The 23,891-nt window shown below is 42.1% G+C and overlaps 1 protein-coding gene across 1 annotated transcript in view; it reads right to left on the reverse strand.

Annotated features, from left to right (window-relative positions):
* The window catches only part of ube2g1a (ubiquitin-conjugating enzyme E2G 1a (UBC7 homolog, yeast)), a 66,950-nt gene extending 46,330 nt beyond the window's left edge, over window positions 1-20,620 (reverse strand). The window contains exon 1 of the mRNA XM_048557366.2: window positions 20,350-20,620. Coding sequence (XP_048413323.1) covers window positions 20,350-20,395 — 46 coding nt within the window. The 5' untranslated portion in view covers window positions 20,396-20,620. The remainder of the gene's footprint in view (window positions 1-20,349) is intronic.
* Between the last annotated feature and the right edge of the window lie 3,271 nt (window positions 20,621-23,891).

The raw sequence follows: 23,891 nt of genomic DNA on the forward strand, positions 1-23,891 counted from the left end.
AGGGGCAGAACACCGATCGCTATTTCAGTCACCTAGTCTTATCTTACAGCTTTGTTCCTCAACATTTAAGCTGCAGATGTGTTATTAGAAAAGCTGAATGTTATTTTAGATTCCGTGCTGACCCATTGCATTACTATAGCTGAAGCAGCTGCTCACAGATCAGGCCCATAACAGTCACAAACCAGGAAGACTAGACATCACAAGATGATCAGTTATCTTTAAAACCTTAAAAGGAACAGAGTCATACAGCAAGGAAACAGACCCTTCAGTCCAAACAGTCCATGCCAACCAAGTTTCCCCAAGCTAAACAGTCCCACTTGCCTGCATTCAGCCCATATCCCTTTAAACCTTTCCTATTCGTGTATCTATCCAAATGACTTAGATGTTGTAACTGTACCTGCATCTACCACTTCTGGCATTCATTTCACATACAGACTACCCTATGTGAAAACATTGCCCCTCTCAGGTGCCTTTAAAAATCTTCCTCTGAAAACTTGTAATTTTGTCTCCTAGTTTTGAACTTACCATTTTTGATATTTTTGCTATTCACCCTAATCTATGCTTCTCGTAACTTTATAAATCTTCAAGCTCACCTTGCAACCTGTTATGCTCCAGTGAAAAAAGTCTCGCTTATCTAGCTTCACCTTAATCCTTCCATTCCCAGTAACGTCCTGGTAAGTCTTTCTGAACTGTATTCAATTTAATAATATCCTTGCAATAGCACAACAAGCAGAAAATTGCACAGTACTCAGACATCCTATACAACCTCAAATGACATCCCAGCTCCTATGCTCAGTCTGAGCAACCAAAGCAAGTGTGCTCAATGCCTTCTGAACCACCCTGTCTAACTGTGTCGCAAATTCAAAAAGAATAATTATATACCTAAACTCCTAGATCTCTGTTTGACAACATTACCAGGGTGCTACTGTTAACTGTAGAAATCCTACTTATTTGCTTTACCAAAATGCATACCCTGGCATTTATCTAAAATTTAACTCCATCTGCCACTCCTCAGCCCACTGACCCAACTGATTGTGATCCTTTTGTAATCTTAGATAACATTCCTTCAGCATCAATTATATTACCAATTTTGGTATCACCCGCAAACCAACCTAACCATGCCTCCTAAATTCTCATCCGAATTATTCACAAAATGATAAAAGAAAGTGGACCAGCAATCTTGCAGAACATGGCTGATCACAAGCCTAGTCTGAAAACAACCTCTGCCACCATGTCTCCTTACCATCAAGCCAGTTTTTATATACAATTGGAAAACTCTTCCTGGACCCCATGTAATCTATTACTAACTAATCTGCCATGCTGAAATCTTAGAGTATTCCATTCAGCCCCCACAGCTTGTTCAGCTATTCAATGAGATCATGGCTGATCTGTGGCCTTATCTGTAGACCTGTCGTGAGCCCAGATATCCTACCTTTGCTGGAAAGAAAAGTTACTTTGTGTAGGGTCTAGTGAATGGAAGGGACAAAGACAGATGGGCAACAAACACCAATATTGCAAGGCACAAATATGCTGGATGGGTTTGCTGCGGATGCTTCTGATAGTGCGCAAGTATGCATAAAGCAGCTACAGACTTACTGTAGCTTAAGGCAAGAATGTAAACTTTAGAATTTGACCATTCACAAAAGTTTAGGGGTTGATGTGTGAAGGTTCAGTCAGGTTTCTAAATAACTGCAGTTTATTTAGACTTTCTTCCAGTATTAGAGATAACTGTCTGCAACACAGCTTTGTTTAAGAGTTATTTAGATAATTCAAACCCATTTCTCCAACCAGCAGCATCTGACTCTGCTGTATAATTTTCATCTAGTATAAACTGAGCTGAGATTGCCAGTGTACCAAGTTAGCAAGCATGAAGGTAAGAGCTCAAGACTGAATGACAGCTTGAGAATTTGCTAATTGAAGGATGTGTTGACTTTTTACATAAAAATGTGGTCAAGTGGAGGATACAGGAACAGCAATGGGATTTTTTTGGGAAGGGGGTGGGTCCAAAAGTATTACTTAGGCAAGCAGGTGATCAGTTTGTTTCTATCCTCTAAACAGACACTTAAATGAGGAACTACAAATACTCAATGTACAGCTTAGTCAGTTAACTCCCCTTGACAGAAATACAAATCATTGAGTGACATTTGTAAACCAAAATTAAAGTAACTTACAAGAAATAAAGGCAGAAAAACTGTAGCTGTTAGGCAGCTTGAGCGTCAATAGCAATCAGCTCCATGATAATTATCTGCAGCTCGAGGAAATTCAATTCCCTACGATCTACAGTCTGAACTTCAGATCCACTGCAATGCAATCAGGGAAAACAAATTACCTGTCAGCTTTGTTCTGCAGTCACATCCATGAGTCACGTATTTCAAATGTGGTTTAAGGTTAGAGACAAAAGGATGTAACTGTAGAGAAGTTGGTAATGCTTTGGGGGGGGGGGGGGAGAGAGGGAGAGAGGGGGAGAGGGGGCGAGGGGGAGAGGGGGAGAGGGGGGAGAGGGAGAGAGGGGAGAGGGGGGAGAGGGGGAGAGGGGAGAGGGGGAGAGGGGGGAGAGGGGGGAGAGGGGGGAGGGGGGGAGGGGGGGAGGGGGGGGGGAGGGGGGAGGGGGGAGGGGGGGAGGGGGGGAGGGGGGAGGGGGGGAGGGGGGGAGGGGGGGAGGGGGAGAGGGGGAGAGGGGGGAGGGGGAGAGGGGGAGAGGGGGAGAGGGGGAGAGGGGGGGAGGGGGGGAGGGGGGGAGGGGGGAGGGGGGGAGGGGGGGAGGGGGGGAGGGGGGGGAGAGGGGGGGAGAGGGGGGGGAGAGGGGGGGAGGGGGGGGAGGGAGAGGGAGAGGGGGGAGAGGGAGAGGGAGAGGGGGAGAGGGAGAGGGAGAGGGAGAGGGGGAGGGGGAGGGGAGAGGGGGAGAGGGGGAGAGGGGGAGGGGGGGAGGGGGAGAGGGAGAGAGGGAGAGGGAGAGGGAGAAGAGAATTCAGAAGACAACCTGGAGGAACTTCAACCCTTGCCCTTGCTCCCAAACTTGGAAGGTCAAAAAGGGACACTACAGTTTGATGTGTAGATGCAGCAACTCTGCCACAAGTTTGAGAATTCCAACAGGGTTTCCCACCTAGTGCAGAGTTGTGAACATCACAAGTTTGAATGGGAATTTGAAGGGACAGGGCAGTCATAGGGCCACAACCATAGGCAATGATTAAAGAAAAATGGTTCTGCCAAGTGAGTCTGAGCAACTAGGGACCAAATTTTAAAAAAATCTCTGGATTTCCACTAAGGTTGCAAGCAATTTGATAGATTAAATAAAGATCAGAATCAAATGTGTAGCTTAAGACTCATTGCTCTCCCAGTCTTGAATTAATAGGACACTGACTTTAGAACTAGGGGAAGACAAAAGAAAAAAACAAGGCGGGGGGGGGGGGGGGGGGGGCATGGTCTACATGGCTTTCATTTGAATCTCACTGGAGGGACCAAAGCATCAGGAGTTTAGCTAGGGCTGTAAAGAGGACTATATAATTAAAACCAGTGGAATGCAAGGTGAGAGGGAAGAGAAAAAAAATATCCACAAGTGGAGATTTGGACAGAGAAGAATAAAGCAATAGTGCACAGTAATAAGGCTAAATGATAACCAGCGTGACAGGTGGAGACATAGCATACAATTTTTAAGGGTACCTGAGAAAGGTCAGATTAGGCAAAAACAAAGTTACAGAAATAAACACTTTATGAGAGTGCCTGCAGCAGTTGTAGCAAAGCACTGAAATGATATCATGTATGTTTATTTGTATTTGTGCTATAATAGCCATTAGAGATTAAGTTTAAGATTATTTGAAATTTCCAAAGGCATAGACGAGAGGGTGTCCTGTACTAACGAAATGAAATCAGTTCAGAGATCAGGATGCAGAATCAGTTTAGGTGAAGATTAGGTAACGTAAAGTAAGAAATCTCAAGTAGGAATAGTTTAAAACCCCTCCCTCCAAGCAGGTACATAGTAGACATTGAGGTTATATCAGAGGTTGTAAGAAAAGGTACTCCAATAATCAGAGGCAACTTCAATTTTCACATCGACTTGACAAATTAGCAAAGATAGCCTGAAGGATGAATTCTTGGAATATATTCATTAGTGCTCCAGAACAAGCTACTTCTGTGGTATTATGAAATAAGATGGGAATTTTTAAAAAAAAAAGAGGGTCCTGTAGCTAGAAGCAAGCATAACACGATAAATTTTGTATTAGTTTGAGGGCAGAAAAAAAATGGATCCATTACTAGTGCTTTAAAATTAAAAGAAAGGCAACCACATGTGGTTGAAAACAAGGGCTGTTAAAGTACACTGGAAAACCAGATGCAAAGCTTATAATATCCCAAAATTCTTAGAGTCTGGACAGGTCCAAATGGATGGGAAAATTCCAAACGTAGCACCTCTGTTCAAGAAAACAGAGACACAGCTAGAAATAGTTAGATCAGTTAGCTTAACATTTATCTTTGGGAAAATCTGAGAAAGAGTAGCAGATTCAGAAAATCATAACACTGGTAATGTCTCATGAAGGGTCTGGGCCCGAAACGTCAGCTTTTGTGCTCCTGAGATGCTGCTGGGCCTGCTGTGTTCATCCAGCCTCACATTTTATTATCTTGGATTCTCCAGCATCTGCAGTTCCCATTATCACTGGTAATGTCACCATGGTTTTGAGACAGGAAATTGTATTTAGCCATTTTCTAGAGTTGCTGAGGATATAACATTTGGGGGAAGAAATAAAAGGAGGGATACACTGGAAACAGATCAGAGAAGACTCCCCTAGGATGAGGGCTTTGTCTTGAGAAGGTTAAACAGGTTGGGCCTATACCCAGAATTTAAACCTCAACTGATCAAGGAGCAGTACTCTGAAAGCTTGCAATTTCAAATGACCTGTTGGACTAAACTGGTGTTAACCAATTTCTGACAATGTCCACTCCTGTCTAACATCAGCACCTCCATATCTTTAAGTTTAGAAGAATGAAAAGATGCAGGATGTTAGGGAACGCATCCACTCAAAAGAACCTCAGACTATGAGCAAAATGTTTCTAAAGAGGAAACACTGAAGACACAAGGTGGAATTGTTTCAAACGGAAATGTTCAGAATTCCCATCCACTACAAAAAAGGTGGCTAAGTCAATGAATATATTCAAAGCCTAGTTAAATTTTTGACCAAGGTAGTCAGAAGTGACCATGGCCACAAATCAGATCAACTGTGATCTTACTGAATGGCAGAGCAGACAACATGGACCAAAATGGATCTACTTTTGCTCTTATTTTAAAGAGATTCTTCACTACACTTACGTGTCTAAGTGAGCAAAGATACTGATAAACAGATGATGCTTTCAAAGTTTAAGGTGGTTATAAATGAAATTTTAAAGTTCAAAAATTCACACATAATTATGCATACTCCACGCATAATTTTTAGGGTCCTTCTTACTGGACCCACACTGCAAACAGTAAATAAGAGTATAATTCTAATACTTAATTTAAATGTTGTTTTGTGTAAGAGCTCACACCTTTCCCAAGTTGCAGTGGATATTTAGCTCATGCATAATCAGGCAGCTCAGCTCATTGTAGCAGAACTGCAGTCTCAGCTTTTGGCAGTAAAACTTTCAATCAGCAGTACCTATTCTGACAGGATGTCAAAGTTTGTTAAACTGCAACCTTTCTCAATCCAGAAGACCCCAATTCTCAAGCATATGGGCCATAAAAAGTGCAGACTGCTACTGCACAGCACAAGTTATACACCCACTTCTAGATGCAACATTTAACTGTGACACCGTTCCTCTTTCTGCCATTTCCGCCTCCGGCAAAACCTGGAAGTCTACAATTACCATTGGTTGCAATTTCTTTTAAATGGGCTAAATAGTATAGTTCAGGCTATGCAGTGAAGACTGTCCACCTCTTAAAAGGTTCAACATTTGTCTTTTACAACTGCAGTGTTGTCATACAACTCAATATAACCAACCTAAAAATAAATTTAATCACCAGTCTAAACAGAAGACATGTTTTCACTAATATTGTTGGTCCGCCAACAAAGGTGCAAAGCCATGTGCAAGCTCAGGAGGAGCATTTTAGGCTAACTGAATCAAGAAATCAAAAACACAATGAGACAACATAAAGAGTGCACCGATATGCCGCCAGCATGCAGCACTAGATTTAACCAACCGATGAGAAGCTAATTTCAAAGCAAGTACACCTTGGTGCAATCCTTCACATGGTACAAAGAATTGTAAGGATAAACTGAGAGGAAAAAAGCTGCATTTCACTGAGGATTTTGCATGTAAAAACACATGTAGAAAACAACTACTCTTACTGGAAAGGGCTCAATGTGTAACTGAGTAAAACAAGAATTAAAGAGGCCAGTTATCAGCTATAGCTTACTGCTTGCCTTCAAAGTGAAAATATTGAAAGTGAGTCTAAGTTTTACCAGTGCTAATTCAAGCACAAGAATGGTTTGTTGAACATTTGATATGATCAATTATAAAGTGGATTCAGTGATGAAAACAGGACAATGACATGCAAGAGACAAATTGCTTCAGACTTTTCTTTATGGTTTTATCTGAAGGCAACTTTGATCACCACATTTATTTTTATTTGTGGGAGCTTTACATTTACAAATGCTCAAGTACATTTTAAGACATCCTGATGTTGTGAAAAGTGTCATTAATAGGCAAAGTGGTACTCTATTGCTGTAGTTTTATATGAATGCAATTTGTTCTTACAACTGAACTTGTGTCCTCCATTAAAACAGTATTTTTTTTAAGTGTATGCAACTTTGGTATCGATGTAGACTGCAAAGTATAAGAGCCAAACCAGTTGATGTAGGTGGCTGCCCTTACAAAATGCAAAAAAAAAATCAAATTAAGTTTCCATGCAAGCAACTTAAACTGGCATGCTTGTCAATACAGCTGATATTGCCTGTTTGATTGCATGTGTCAGCTTAAGGCAAACAAATACAACATTAAACTTGCATTTTTGAACTGAGAAATTGAGGTGATTCAATGCAAGCATAGCCCGATGTTTGTATGTTAGTTTAAAAAACGAGAGAGAGTCTGGAGTTATGCATCAAGTACTCAAATTACAAATATTCACTTACAATCTTGATCTTACATAGGACGGTAACTTTAAAGACCTTACATACAAACATTTCCTATACTTATCAATGGCTTGCTTATGTTGCCCTGCATTGTGGTCCAACTTGTGAATGGATTCCAGAACAGAACCCATTTGTAACCAGGGACTGTCTATGCAGACCTAAGCATTCATTTTGACTTCGAAATGAATGGTTGGCTTAAGAACTTAAGCAGGAATAGACTCTGACCCTTCGAGCCCACTCCACCATTCGATAAAGTCATGGCTGATCTTTTTAAGGCCTAAGCTCCATTTACCCACTCTCAACATAACCCTTAATTCCATTACTGTTCAAAAAAAACACTTTAAAAACAGTCAGGAAGCGTCAGCTACTTCACTTGACAGGGAATTCCACAGATTCACAGCGCTTTGGTGAAATTCCTCCTAAAAATCAGTCCTAAAAAGTCAACTTCTGTTAGGGGAAGCAATGCCTTCTTGTTCTAGTTTCACCTGCCAGTGGAAACATTCTCCCTACTTCTATCTTATCTACTCCCTTCATCATTTTACATGGTTCTATGAAATCCACTCCCCCCACAATTCTAAATTCCAATGCATATAATCCCAGTCTACCTCGTCTCTCCTCATAAGCCAACCCTCAGCTCCAGAATCAACCTAGTGAATCTCCTCTGCACCCGCTTCTAGTGCCAGTACATCTTATCTCAAGTAAAGGAGACTAAAACCACACCCAGAACTCCAGGTGAGTCCCCACTAGCACCCTATACAGCTGTAACACAACCTCCTTGCTTTGGAATTGAATCTTTCTAGCAACAAAGGACAAAATTCCATTTGCCATCTCAATTTCCTGTTGCACCTGCAAGTCATGCACGAGGACACCCAGGTCCATCTGCACAGCAGCATGCTGCAGTTTCTCACTGCTTAAGAATGGAAGTTTTGGGTTAGACAGAGTCTGGTTAGGCTGGAGCACAGGCGGTCGAGAGGTGGCCTTAGAGGTTTTATAAAATCATGAGAAGAGTTGAATGGCAGGCATGCTTTCCATGGGGTGGGGAATTTCAAGACTGGGAGGGCATATCTTTAAAGGCGAGAAGAGAAAAAAGTTAAGACATGGGGGGTAACTTCTTTCTAAACAAAAAGGCAAGTGCAGGAAGTGAACTTCTAAATGAAGTGGTATATGCGGGTACTGTTACAACATTTAAAAGACATTTAGAAAGTACAAGAGTAAGAAATATTTGGAGTGATGAGAGCCAGGAGCAGGCAGATGGGACGAGTTTAGTTTGGGATCATGGTGAGCACAGAACTGGCTGGACCAGAGGGTCTGTTTCCATGCTTTTTTTTCCCCCTGTTATTCCTTCCAAAATAGATAACTCCACATTTATCAACGTTGTACTTCATCTGCCAGACCATGGCCCACTCAAACAATATCCCTCTGCAAACTTTGCTCCACCACTCATCTTAATGTCATCTGCAAACTTTACCACACTACACCTGGTCCCCAACTCCAAATCATCTATGTAAATTGTAAACAAGTACAGTCCCAACAGTGCTCCCCAAGGCACATCACTAGTCACCAACCACCAACTAGTCGCTACTGGTACACTTATGCAGTGCCATGAAACTTTCAGGGAAGTGCTGGAGCTCACATCTGTGCTTCTAATTTCCTCCAGAGCATCACTGTCTGTTATTGCAGGCAGTATCTGTTGATAGCGGGCACCTGCACATGTAAAAGCCCTACAATTGTGCGTAGATTTCCAATTCTGCTAAAGCCAGGTGGGTGCACCATGGAATTCTGTCTCAATGAAGTCTGCCTTGTTACTGAAAAAGGTTGGTAACCCCTGAACCAAAAAGAAAAGCAGTTGCTGGAAAAGCTCAGGTTTGGCAGCATTTGTGAAGGAGAAAGCAAACAGTTAACATTTTGGATCCAGTGACCCTTCCTCAGAACCACAGTAACCACTGATCTAAGGTATATGTAATCTAGCATTATAATATGTTCTAACAGCCTTTGAGATCAAAATGCCTCAAGCTTCTATATTACAGTAAATTTCAGATATTAGGTCACTAAGTGGCTCAAAATATATCCAAAGTTCCTTCTATTTACGAGTGAGCCAGGAATCCTAGGAATCAGTGAAGAAACTTAAATGAGTATCATCTAAAAAAATTCGTGGGATGTGACAGGCAAAGCATTTGCTATCCATTCTTGCCCTTGAATGCAATGATCCTAGTGGCCGCTCCTGAGGGCAGTTAAGAGTCAACCACATTGTGCGCATCTTGGGTCATACAGCCTAGACCAGATAGGGAGGGCAGATTGCCTTCGAGTAACTAGATGGGTCCTACAATTGAAGTCAACTTTACTAGCAGCTTAATATTCCAGGTTTTATCTATAAATTTAAATTCCATGACCTGCTAAAATGCAATTTAAACCAGTGTCCCCTGAGCATTCGCCTAATCCTCTGTATTAGTCAGTCAGTCACACACCTACACCACCAAGATGAAACTTCCAGCTTACAACAAACAGGAAAGTCCAAGAGTGAAAAAAGAACGTTCAAAATAGATATCTATTCAAAGAGCAGCAGGCTTGGGAATCATGTTGAAAATCTCAAGGATCATTGTGGAGAAGTTGGAAATTTGGGATGTAGTGACGATAAATGCTCGTGCTCTGTGCAGGTTATTAATTTTATTTCTTTCCTCTTGACTACTCAGAGCAAGTTGCTAATGAATGTTGACAGGAAATTATTAAACTACATCCAATAGTCAAATTGCTCAGAGCTCTGGCTACTTGCTTGTCATTGTCTTTAGGTTTCAAAGACACTTACACCAATGCATTATTTTTGATTTATGCAGTTTTCAATTATATATGTAATAGCAACTTAACAGATGAGGGGATAGGAGCCAACTTTTTTTTGCATTCATTTTGCAATGCAACAATCGAAACCACACCTCCAGATGTGACAGATAAGCATGCCAAGCAGATTTCAACACTACAGGCTAGTCTTCAAAATCTTGATTAGGCACCTAAAAAGGTACATGTTTACTTTATAACATTTGTACCAAATATGACCATCATGGGAATGATGATTCTCTCAGAATCCAAAGTGCTAAATTAATTTAGTGGCAACTAAAAATTCCAAATTTTAATTTGACTAAATATAAATAAACCAAAAAACTTACCACAACATGATAAAACGTGAGGCCGGATGAACACAGCAGGCCAAGCAGCATCTCAGGAGCACAAAAGCTGACGTTTCGGGCCTAGACCCTTCGTCAGAGAGGGGGATGGGGAGAGGGAACTGGAATAAATAGGGAGAGAGGGGGAGGCGGACCGAAGATGGAGAGTAAAGAAGATAGGTGGAGAGAGTATAGGTGGGGAGTTAGGGAGGGGATAGGTCAGTCCAGGGAAGACGGACAGGTCAAGGAGGTGGGATGAGGTTAGTAGGTAGATGGGGGTGCGGCTTGGGGTGGGAGGAAGGGATGGGTGAGAGGAAGAACCGGTTAGGGAGGCAGAGACAGGTTGGACTGGTTTTGGGATGCAGTGGGGGGAGCTGGGCTGGTTGTGTGGTGCAGTGGGGGGAGGGGGACGAACTGGGCTGGTTTAGGGATGCAGTAGGGGAAGGAAAGATTTTGAAACTGGTGAAGTCCACATTGATACCATATGGCTGCAGGGTTCCCAGGCGGAATATGAGTTGCTGTTCCTGCAACCTTCGGGTGGCATCATTGTGGCAGTGCAGGAGGCCCATGATGGACATGTCATCTAGAGAATGGGAGGGGGAGTGGAAATGGTTTGCGACTGGGAGGTGCAGTCGTTTGTTGCGAACTGAGCGGAGGTGTTCTGCAAAGCGCTCCCCAAGCCTCCGCTTGGTTTTCCCAATGTAGAGGTAGCCGCACCGGGTACAGCGGATGCAGTATACCACATTGGCAGATGTGCAGGTGAACCTCTGCTTAATGTGGAATGTCATCTTGGGGCCTGGGATAGGGGTGAGGGAGGAGGTGTGGGGACAAGTGTAGCATTTCCTGCAGTTGCAGGGGAAGGTGCCGGGTGTGGTGGGGTTGGAGGGCAGTGTGGAGCGAACAAGGGCGTCACGGAGAGAGTGGTCTCTCCGGAAAGCAGACAGGGGTGGAGATGGAAAAATGTCTTGGGTGGTGGGGTCGGATTGTAAATGGCGGAAGTGTCGGAGGATGATGCGTTGTATCCGGAGGTTGGTGTGTGAGAACGAGGGGGATCCTCTTACGGCGGTTGTGGCGGGGGCAGGGTGAGGGATGCGTTGCGGGAAATACGGGAGACGCAGTCAAGGGCATTCTCGATCACTGTGGGGGGACCTTCCTTACCACAACATGTTCTGGTTTAGTCCTCAGATTTAACATTAATTTAGCTTATTACACATTTTGGTGCCTTTCAGACAAGTCATAGCTTTTCAAATGCAGATCTGTTGTCACATAATCCTCGCCAAAAAACGGTGAAATGGTCCAGGCTACCTGACCTCATTGGTCTCCACAACAGGTTAATGTGCAACACAGGAAGTTAAATGTGACAAAAACTGTGAACTCATTTGTCTGGTATCACAGAATGTTTGGAAGGAACCAGGTGATGTCATAATAGGAGTTTTCTTTGCTTTAGGCTGGGACCATCTCCCTGCACCACATCTCTAGTCTTGCAAGTGTTCCCTTTTCAGGTATTCATCCAACTGCCCCTTAAAAGCCACAATTGAATCATTCTTCACCACGAAGGCAATACATCCCCAGTGTTTAACATTACCTAATTTGTTTCTTCACCATTCATGTGTATGCTCTGGCTCACAACTCAGTCAATGGCAACAGCTTTGACTTGCCCAGAGTTGTGACTTTGAGCATTGCCAAAATTTCCTCTCAGTAGAACTGCCTCAGCTTCTCCAATCTATTCAACGAGCAAAAGTCACACTACCCCAAGGACACTCAAAACTGCTTTGCATCTTATCTACTGTCTTAACATCCTTCCTAAAGTAATACCCAGAATTGGACACAAATAATTTAATTAGAGCATGCTACACCTTAGATGGTAATTGGCATATTCGTGATTTTGTTGCTTCTCTTGTTTCACAATATAAAACAGGGCGGAGAGAATAGCAACAAAAATCAACTTCTAATATTAAGAAGATACTGTGCAAAAACAAACTGTATAAATTCCATCACTTCTGATTTTCCCCACAGAATACCATAGTAAGATCTCTACTGCTACAAAAACTTCAGTGATTTGAGGCTCACCGCACAGAAACTGAAGTGAATAAATGACATTTAAACAGCATAGCAAAATGTCACATTTATGTAGATCATTAAAGAAAATTCCTCAAAGACAGCATGCTGACATCACAATTACCCAATACTTTCAGTGCTGCCTTTGCTTGTGCTTAGTTTTGCAAACATTTTCTGAAGTACCATAGTGCATACAATTTATAAATTCAATATACAAAAGTGTTCAAGAGGTCAGAAATTGTCTGAAGGATACTCTTCCACCCTCAGTAACAAAAGCTTGTAATGCAAAGTCAATTTTAAAATATTTTTTCCAACGCTCTGCTGCTTTACACAAAGAAAAGTTGCTTTGCGACTGTATTTTTTAAAAAATACAGGTGCCTTATGAAGGCAGGAATCAATAGTATCTACTAATATGCATGCATAGGGAAATGCTCAATTCTGAAAATCAATTCAGTAATTACTGTACATCTCTTCCACTATGAGTTAGATATTACAATTGTACTTAGTAGTTTCAGATGTAAAGAACACAGTTGCAGTTTTACTGTGCCTCACTTCCACTAGACACTTTGGCCAAGATTGGCTTTCCTATTATACAATTGTTCCCCATTAATCTGCTTGAATAAGCAGCTGTAATTTGTTTGACCCAAGGCCATTCTACAGCTGTGGTATTGCAATAATAATCTACTGCACAGCTGCTTTCCTCAGTATGTCAGAACTGAATGTTCACCATGTATCCTTGAACAAAATCATAAGTGGAATTTGCAAACACAATGGCACTGTAGTTGAAGCATTAAAATGCCATACCAGAATGAAGGCAATACAGATTGCCAATGCCAGTCACGTGTGGCGTTTAGAGGAAGTGCAGAGGAAAGGAGTCAGCTAACTAACCTTTTCCAGACTGTATCAAAAACATTAGGAGGGATCAACTTTTCTTCAGTCAGTAAAAGACATGGTGAAAAAGGGAAACCTGGCTCTGAGCAGAAAATCTAACCTGATGTCAGAACTGTTTCTTGATGGATTAAAATTTCAGAGTGCTGATCTTTTCTATGGAAAGGAAAAGGTTAAGCAGCAACATGATAAAAAGGTCTTTAAAATGAAGAAAGAGCTTAATAGTATGGTGTAGGTTCCAGAAGAATGCAAAGTTAGGGGCCATAAATAAGACAAGCACCAATACATCCAGAAAGGAATCTAGGAGAAGATTTAATATTTTTTAAGTAGTCAGTATGAGGATGTATGTGTTATATCAGGGAATGGAAAGGTGAATACTTTATGAACTTTCATAATTTAAGGAGTAGAGGGTGGACATGAGATGAAGCAAGACAGGAAGAACTGTATGGGACTAACACTGACACACCTACTGGTCTGAATTACCTATTTTGGTGCACAAATTCTGAGAGAAACTATGGTGGCCCTGTGGCACCAGGTGGGGAATGTGGGGATTGATACTGTAATTTGTAAAGCTACAATTTAAAGATTGAAATTGGTCCGCAACTTTGCAAAGCACTATACAATGCAATCTTTAAAAGCTAACAATATGCTAGAAGCAGATTGCAGGCAAGGCAGCTGCAAACTTTGGACAGTTTTAATGTGGTGGTCCCCTGCCAAGTTACACAGTAAATCAAACATTTTCTGTAACAATTTAAGACCAGCATACAAATTTTTGCCATAGGTGTGTATAGCACTAAAAGCTTGCCATGATACATGTAATAGCATTCAAATCCTAGGTAGTGCTGTCCCTTTAGAGCAGATATATCCATAAATATCACTGAGCTCATGCCAACTACACTATAATAACCCACACACATGACTCAACCCTGCATCATTATCAAGCTAGCACAGCAAACAAACTTTGATCAAAGTTACTCCCACCCAAGCTAGGCAGCTCAAAGGGGAAACTGCAACATTCCACGTTGTCATGGTTCAATCAATTTGAAAATACAAGAGTGAATTTTGAGACATACAGACGTACCTAAATAGGTCATTCAGCCCAACAGACGTGTGTCAGCATTGTTACTCCTGTACAGCTCTTTCTGAATTGCTTTGTCTCATCATGTCAGCCCTCTACTCCCTGGCCTTAAAATTATGAAAGTTCAGTTACATGCCCTTCTATTCCATGATATAAACAAATTTTAGGAATTGAACTGAAAAGGGCAACTGGGTCAGATTTATCTACTGGACTGGTGACTTAAAACTGAACTGAATTTCACTGGAATCATTAGAATCCCCTGACTGTAGCCATTTTAGTATGTGCTCCAGATATACCATATATTTCAGTCATGCAAGAGTCAAGAGGTTGTGCTTTTAATGATAGTAGAAATTAGTCTTTAGCATCAACATTTTCCTCCTTGTCTAATTGGCACCTCAGCCTATTCACAAAACTGAACTGGACTGGCAAGCTATTCAACCTTTACCTGAAATCAGGAAAATCCATCTAGTCACAAGTTGACATCCACACCACTTGTTTGGATCACAACTTAATTGAGATTCCTGGTGAAACTATATAAAATACACAGACACACTGCCCTGGAAAGATCAGTTAATTCATCTTAGGCCGTTTTAACTCTTCAAAAAATCAGGTGGCAGGAGAATAAACAGGGATTGCCACACAGCATCTTTAGCCTTTCTACAATTCAGTGATTCATGACTTAAATCTACTTCAGCCCATTAACCTTCAACCCTCATCCATCAAAAAAAAACAGCAGCTCTGGTTTTGCTGGGTCTCAAACACACTTAGACGCTTCCAAACCTGTTGGACATTTCTATTACCAACAGCCTTTCTCATGAAAAAAAAAATTATATTTAAAGAAAAAATCTCAGCTTTGTAGTTTGAAGCTAACCAGACATGGACTGTTTTAGTTAATTTCCACTAATCTTCCCAAGAATTGCTTCCTATAAATGACCCCTCAATAGCCTGGCTCTAGTTTTAAAATTACTTTCTCCTGTTCAGAACAGGAAGAAATAGTCACTGTCAAATCCTTTGACTAGTCTGAATTCCTCAAATTAATTTATATTCAAGAATACAAGCCTAGTCTAAGAAATCTCATTAACCTTTTTAAGTCTTGGGCCTGTATCCTCCAAGGTCAATACATTATATGCAAGGTGCACTACTCAGACCGAGCAGAGTTCTTCAGAAGGAGTCCAATAAGATTCCAGCATAGGTGCAACATAACCTCCAGCGCTTTGTAATCCAGTCTTTTGAGATAAAGGCAAACATTCTAATACCTTGAATTATTCATTTGTACCTCCATTGTATTCAAGTAGTTCCCATACTTGGGCCCTTAAATCTGAGTTCCTACTATTTCATCATTTACCAAAAACCTTGTTTTAAGATCAAAAGGTAGAGTTAGTTTCAAGTGCCTCACATTGCAATTCACCTGCTACAGTTGAATTGTGTCAATTTTCCATTCAAACAACTTACTGTTCCAACCATCTCAGCAAACTTTGATAAACAGCTCCCTACTTCTTCACTGGTTATTTCTAATTTGTCACATTTGCTCTCACCACAACTTCAGGAGCCATGCCCACACTATGTGAAACCTCAACCATTTACAAGTTCCTGTACTTGTCATAGATTCACAGCCCAGCTTTATCTAGTTCAGCAGCCTGGAGCTGCTGGAATAATTTGAAGAACCATCAACCCAAAAAAGCTTTCAGAAAGAATCTGACTCACCTGATCCTTCATCTTGAGCAAAACAGTGAGCCAGCTGGTCACCAAGGGAGAGGCAACAATTACATCATTAATTGTGCCAGCCTCTGATTCCAGTGCAGATGCGGAAAGACAACATCGGCACTGACTTCCTATGTCTATCAATCGGCAGAACATGCACCGTCAGTTAAAAGTACATGCATACTCCTGTAGATATGCAGTCGTCACATCCTGCCAGCTGAAGTAAAGTCCTTTGTTCCTACTATGCCTCTTAATTAGTAACCAACTCCCTAATCCAATTTCATTTCTGCTCCTTTGTTAGGTGGCTTTTAGTTGTAACATTGAACACAAAGTAAATTTATCAACTATCAGATATTGCCTCAAAGTTCAACTAGGTTCATTAGCAATGACTTGTTCTTCATAAATTCATGCTGGCTCAAAAGGATCAGGTAATGTTTGTCCAAATGCTCAACAACTGTCCTTAATAACAGTGTAGTCACTTCTCCAAATCTGATGCAAAATAAGAAAGCAATAGGTCTATTAGCCTGTCTCAGTGTTCTTAAATAATAGAGCAACACTGGAGAGTTTTCCAAAATCAATCCCTAAATCAAGCAGATTTTTGAAAGATGACAAATGCATCAGTTTTCCCTCACCCATTTCCTTTAATACCTGACAACGGAAACCATTCAATCCGTGATAACAGTCCATCTTTCACACCAGTCTATGATTCACTATCAAATTTCACAATAAAATTTATTAAGTGTCTACTTGTGATTTATTTTTCAGATCATCTGCTAATGACTCAATTGTAAGTTTCCAACTGTAGATGCTCATCTGATTTTAAGATATTTCTAAAACAAAAATCTATTTTCCCTCTTCATATCCTTCATCATTCTTATTTCAGAAGTTTCACTGACTATACATGCTCCCAGGTGTCAGCAAACAGCCTTTATTTGTCTTCAAGTATTTTCACTCATCTTTCTTGAAGGCAAGCAGAAAACAGCTGCTTAAAAACCTCATTTTGCTTAGGCCCCTATTATGCCTATCTTTTTAATGGAGGTAGGTGGAAAATTCCTTGTTCCAGTCCTACTCGGGTCCTTCCTGACACTTTCTTCTGGTACATCATTGGTACTGCTTCTTTTAGTCCATAAATTGGGGAAAAAAATTTAATCAATTTCCCTTCCAAATTCTACCCTGCTCTCACCTTCACCTGGTCTATTGGATTCCTCCCTCAACGTCTGCTTCCATTTCTGGGATAGGCTAGCCACCAATATACATTGCAAACCCATGGAGTATATACCCTCTCACCTTACTTCCTGCAAAGACTCCAATCCAGTCTCCCAGTTTCTCTATCACATCTGTTCTAATCATGCCAGTTTCCACAAGGAAGTCTCAAATCTCCACCTTTTTCCTAAAGAAGGATTCCCAATTACCATGGTTGATAGGTCACACACGCCCGAGGGCCCTTTCTCTTTCCACCCGCAACAGCATGCTCCCCCAGTCCTCATTTACCACCTCACCAGGATCATACATGGCAGAAATGGCAATGTGCAGCAGGACATCACCACCAGATACATATTCCCCATCTTCCTTGTCAGGTTTCTGCAGGGATTGTTCCTTTTGGGACATCTTGGTCCACTCTTCCTCCATTCCCAACATCCCAAGACACATGCCCACACAAGAGCAGAAGGTTTAACACCTCCCATTTACTTCCTCCCTCATTTTCCAAGGCCCCAGGCATATCTTCCGGGTGAAGCAGCAATTTACCCACACTTCAGCCAATCTTGTCTACTGTATTCGAAGCTCACAATATTGGCTCATCTAAGAATGTAGACTGGGCAACTGTTTTGCAGGACATTGTCTCTCAAAATAACCAAGCTTCCAGGTGCCTGCACCTCAACACACCAGGATGCTACCTGGCCAACATCTGTCTCAGGCTTGCGACAGTGTCCCAGCAAAGTTCGGTGCAAACTGGTGAATAGCATCATTTTTCAAAACCAAAAAAAGGCGACGTTGGAAAACAAAGATCACAGGCTCAACTGCTGTTCTCACTATCTGGGCTTCACCTATAGTATACTCCTTGTGCACTCTCTCTCCTTACCCCCGCCACACCCCCCCCCCCCCCAAAAATCTTCAATACATATTGAAATTGATCTTTTCCTGGCCATAATCAGTTCTGGAGTGGGCTCACCTGGACCCAAAACATTAACTCTTTGCTCTCCAGAGATACTACTAGACCTGCCGAGTTTTTCCAGCAATTTGTTTTTGTTTCAGATGTCCAGCACCTGCAGTTTTGTTTTAAGAAATAGGAAAGTCTTTAGTGTTATTCTAGATATTCTCAAGTACTTCCTCACACTGTCTCAAGATATTTACCACTGTGTTCATCCGTGAGATCTCTGCTTTTTGCAGACAGTGTAAAGGCACAGACGTAGTAAATTGATGGAACTCAAATGATCCTTAGATTGCTCATACCTAGGTGAAGATCACCTGGTGTCAAAATATTTCTGCATCATTTTTAGACTCAACAGATGACAAACCCTATATTTGAGATCCATGCTCCACAGCAGCCCTCACCTTTGAAAAAAGTTATTTTATGCAATGATTTGACAAATCAATGTTAAGCAAGAGGAAAATAAAGCGAATCACATTATAGTAGCCGTTCATTCATAATAACGGACAACTGTGGATTCAAGGCTCAGTGTAGTATAACAGATGAATTTGTGCAATATTGGAATGATTAAATTGTACTCACTCCACCTGAATAATTACATAGTAAAAATGCCACCATTATATTGGCAAATCTGTTCAAGCTCAGAAAAGTGACTTCCTTGATACTCAGGCTAGCTTCATTTGAGATAGAAAATTTTAATAACTCATTTCAACAGTCACAGCATGCCACAAATTTAGCGGCCATATTTTTCTCCAATAGTAATTACACTTTGAAAATGAATTTGTTGGTGGGAATCCCTTTCATACATTCCAAAGCCAAAAGAAAAGCACTATATCACACAATCATGATGGACAAACATCTAAACAATTTATTACCACTGAATCAGAGTCATTAGAGAAGGACCACAGTTGGCCTGTTTGTACCTATCAACTTTCTGCATGAGATATTTAGTCACTCCCACACATCGAAAACCCACTGTTCCCTTCCAATTCTCTTTTGAAGTCACAACTAAATCAGGTTCCACCAAGCAATTAAAAAAGCTCATGTCACAGTTGGCTCTTTTGCCAACCACTTGAAGACTGCATTCTCTGTATCTCAACGCTACCATACTCATGGCATTCTGCAACTCCTTTACAACAGTGGCAACATCCTTTTATTTTCAAATACAAAATACATGCCAAGTACTAAAGCTTGAACGATTATATTTTGGTTCGCATCCAGTCCCTGTTCTCCCATTTTGACTCTTGCGTTACTGCATCCTAACAGAGCATTAGTCCCAGAATTTCAGAGCAGATCTGCACACATTCAAGCAATATAGCAGGACTCCAGCATATTGGGAATAAAGGTATACCCAGCGACACAAATAAAAATTCAAAATAAGTAAACTTAATATGAACAATCTATTTCAAATGTACACACAGAACAGCAACCTTGCTTGACATTAAGTGGAACATTAAACACAGCTCGTTTTAAAGGGATTTATTAAAAATATTTAACGTTATTGGTACAGTAAAATATCCAGGTGCTCTTTCTCGATAAGAGTGCAATACTAGACAGTACGAATTCCTAATTAACAAAGACTTAAAACTGTTTCTGTACATTGCAGACTGGGTGAAAAAAAATCGCACCACTGCGGGTCTGACGTTAGTTTTGCCAGAGAGGACACCGAGGAGGAAAAAAGCTGAGTGTGGGCTAGAGGAGAGAAGAGGGCAGCGGCGTTCCATGCAACTTAAGTCCAACAATAGAAGCAAAAAGAGCTCAGAGCAGTTTTAGGCTCTTCCCTAACACGCACGGCGCCGTGCGCATGCGCGGGCCGGTCCATGTTCGAGGGGGTGGGGGGGGTTAAATGGGACAGGCGATTTCTTTGATGCGGGGGGAGGTAAGAACCGAGGGCTTGCGACGGCAGAAGGGAAAAGAAAAAAAGGGGCCAAACGCAACTGTGGGCCTGGACAAAGGAGAGGGCCCCCGGCTTCATTTGGCGGTGAGAACTAACAATTTTCTCCCCCCACCTCCTCACCCCCGGGGACACTCGGCGCTTTACAGCGGGCCCAGGAATCACTTCAAGTCAACCGTCGTCGTCGTCGGCGGCGGGGGGAGGGGACGGGACGGGAGGGTGTGCGGAAAACAAGAGTTGCCGAGGCTCCGGTCGCTCCACATTTGTGAAACGACCGTCTCCAGAAATGGTGCAACGGATACCGAGGCTCCTCCGATAAGATCCTTTACCTGCCAACTGCCTTCGGAGTAAGAGTGCCGACTGCGGCTCTGTCATATTGAGCGGGCGATGAAGCACACAAAGGCCGCTTGTTTGTTTTTTTTTTCCGGTGTCTCCCTTTTGCTTCCCCACTCTGTCTGTGTTGCCTCACACTCTTGTCCCTCTGTGATCAACACCAACCCGCTCCCCACTCGCTTTCTCCGCAAGTTTGAGGCTCACCGGCCTGCTCCGCGCATGCGCAGGACGCTCCCCGCCCATTTCACCGTGGACCCGACTCTTGGCTGTAAGGGGCGGGTTACATGGTCAGCCCGCCTCCATCATCAATCCCCATTGGTGGATGTGCGGAGCCGGGGCGTCTCAGCGTCCCGTATCCCCATTGGCTAATCTTCTATGTCAATCAGGCCATCGCTGGTTGTCCCGTTGACCCGCCCCCTCCGTCGCTCCCCATTGGCGAGCTGGGAGTTAAATCCGAAGGATCTGATTGGCTACCCGTTCTGTAATCAACTAAATGCCGCGCCCTGCCGTCTATGAGTGCGCAAGGGGCAAGGGTGGTTGAGGCGGTCCTCCCTTCCCACCCCACTTCCAAATTTGGTAGGGAATGCACAGCGCCCTGCAGATTGGTCGCACACTTTGTTTCCTAAATTAATTGCCCAATGCACCAGCGAATTTTTTTTTGCGCTACTGCTGATGAAATACGATCTGGCTCTGTTTCACATGCATTGGGAAAGCGCCTGGTTGTTGACACCTTATGGCCGTTCACGCAAATAAAAACAGCTGAAAATCATCCCACGTGTCTTCTATATAAAGCAGTGAGATCTTGGCAAGCTGGCAAAGTGACATTATTTACTCCAGTTTTATATATTGTTATACGCCTTTCAAACAGGAGCAACACCCTGGAAAGTGTTGATCAGGGACTTTGGCATCATACCCAGTATGGGGAGTAACCTGTGCCAAATAAACTCACATTTCCTGCTCTCATGAAAGGTCATATGGCTGTATCGCTAACTCGTATTTCTCTAGGCAGCTGCTGCATGATCTGCTGAGGATTTCTAGCAATTTTTTAGTTTCAAAAAAATACCTTGCTGCAGAATGCCCCCCTGCAACCCCATAGGAGCAGATGTAGCTAATCTTCTCCCTCATTTTATTTCGGTTTTCTTTTGTAGATTTTAAAATCTTTCCCAATCCTTAGCATATCCCCTTCTTAAGATTTTTTTTTTCTCTCCGGGATAGATCTTTGCTCTGTGCCATGAACTTGTTTTTGGAATATCTGCTAATTTTCCTGAAGCATCTTTGCTGCTAAACTCCTTTCCCAGTCCACTTCAGCTAGTTGTACCATCATTCCCTTCAATTTATTCTTATTTAAGCTTAGCACACTTGTTTCTGACCCAAACCCTTCCCTCTCATGATGAATATTAAATTCTACCATATTATGATCACTGTTTCCTAGGGGTTCTTTTAATGTAATATAATGTATTAAAGCTGCCATTATACATCACCAGATCCAAAGTTGCCTGATCAAAGTTGATTGGACTCTCAATATTAGTGTTCTAGGAAACTGTCCCAAATACACTCAATGTATTGTTTTGTGGCTACTTCTGCCAATCTGACTTGAAGATTAAAGCTACCCATATTATTTTTGTTCCTGTAAAAAAGATAAAGTCGCTGGAAAAGCTCAGCTCAGTTAAAAGATCTGCGTTCCAGGGAAAGGTCACCGGACCGAAACATTAACTCTGTTTTTCCCTCACAGATGCTGCCAAACCTGCTGAGCTTTCCAGCAACCTTGTTTTTGTTCGTGATTTACAGCATCTACAGTTCTTTTAGCTTTTTTATAGGCCCTCGCTATCTCCTGAGTATTCCGTAATCACAGTATAGCGACAGTAGTGGGGTCCTGCAGGCTCCCTTTTTATTTCTTACTCTACCCATATGGATTCCACATCTTCCCATTTCTTGGTATCATACTTAGTCCATTCCATGCAAAGCCACCCCATCACACTTTCCTTCCTGCCTGTTGTTTTGGAAAGTCACATACTCCACAACATTTAGTTCCTATTTCCCCTTTGATATCCTTGTAACCAAGTCTCTGTAACAGCTAAAAGACCATAACCAGTAACCTCTATTTAGGTCATTAATCCATTTATTTTGTGTACTGGTGCATTCAAATAAAGAGCCATTAATTTTGCCTTTTACTATTTTTTGCCCCTTGGATCCTATTTTTAGCTGTTTTCCTGTGCTTGTACGCCAAGTTCCTTCCGGTCCCAGTCTGGCTATCATTATCCTAATAGCTGCCCTGTAGTGCTGCATATCCTCTTCCTTTGTAAGCATACATTTCCCAAACTCCCCAACTCAGGTAAAGCTAGCCATGCTGATGCCTGCAGTAGTAAAGTCTGGAGGCAGTACTAGAGTCTACTGAAGGACAGAGGATGCAGACACTGTTGAAAGAGATTTAGAAGATAATTAAAAGTTCATGAAGAAATCCTTGAACTTTCATTTATTCATTATCTGAAGATGACATAAAGGAAAGCCATGGCAAGTTGAATCATGCAATCTTATAATGAAGGGCCCATTGACGGGGTGCTGTGAGGTTTGATGTGTTTGGATAGAGTTGGAGATTTCATTAGAGGCTTTTGTGGTGAAAATTCCTCCAATATACTGAAGTAATGGTTGGCACCATTTTTATGCAGCGTTTCTCAATTGGGTTAAAACGATAGAATCCCTACAGAGGCCATTCAGCCCATCCAGTCCAACCATCCAAAGAGCATCCCACCCAGACCCCCACTCCCTTATCCTACCCCTGCAACCCTGCATTTCCCATGGTAATCCACCTAGCCTGCACAACCTTGGACACCATGGTCAATCCACATGCACATCTTTGGACTGTCAGAGAAAACTGACCCAAACACGGGGAGAACATACAAACTCCACACAGACAGTCACCCAAGGCTGTATTAGAACCTGGGTCCCTGGTGCAGTGAAGCAGCAGTGCTAACCACTGTGTCCACCCGTGCCACCCATAGCAGCGCAGACTTGAAGGACCTTTTTAGTCTAATCCTGCTCCAATTTCTTGCTTTATAAAAAGACTTCCAAGTGTTTCAACTTGGTTGCTTAATTTTACAAGGTAAAAAACTAAGCTGGCAACACCGGAGAATATCCATCCAAGATGACAAGAGATCAGAAAACAATTAATAGCAGACAAAAGATTTCAAAAGTAACAATCCTATCAAATCAAGTTTTGATTAAAAAAAACTGGAGAAGTTACATGCTTATGCAAAAATAAAAACAAGGAGCCTGGAAATTATAGGCAGAACAAGGTTGACTTCATTGTATGTGTTCTGCATGCGTTAGTAAATTAGCTAATCCCAAAAAGGTAAAGTATTCGTAGTGCCATTCTCCTCTTAGAGAGGCAGCTGGTGGTTGTTTATCCCAAAGGCCACCACAGCTCAAGCAAGGGGAGGTGGAGAAGTGAAGGAGAGTCGGGTCAGGAAATGAACCATAGCTCTTGGCATTCATTGCTGTGTGAAAAACACCAGTGATCAGGTCACCTGGGCTAACCTAA

Source organism: Stegostoma tigrinum, chromosome 27 (assembly GCF_030684315.1).
Source record: "Stegostoma tigrinum isolate sSteTig4 chromosome 27, sSteTig4.hap1, whole genome shotgun sequence".
Taxonomy (NCBI): domain Eukaryota; kingdom Metazoa; phylum Chordata; class Chondrichthyes; order Orectolobiformes; family Stegostomatidae; genus Stegostoma; species Stegostoma tigrinum.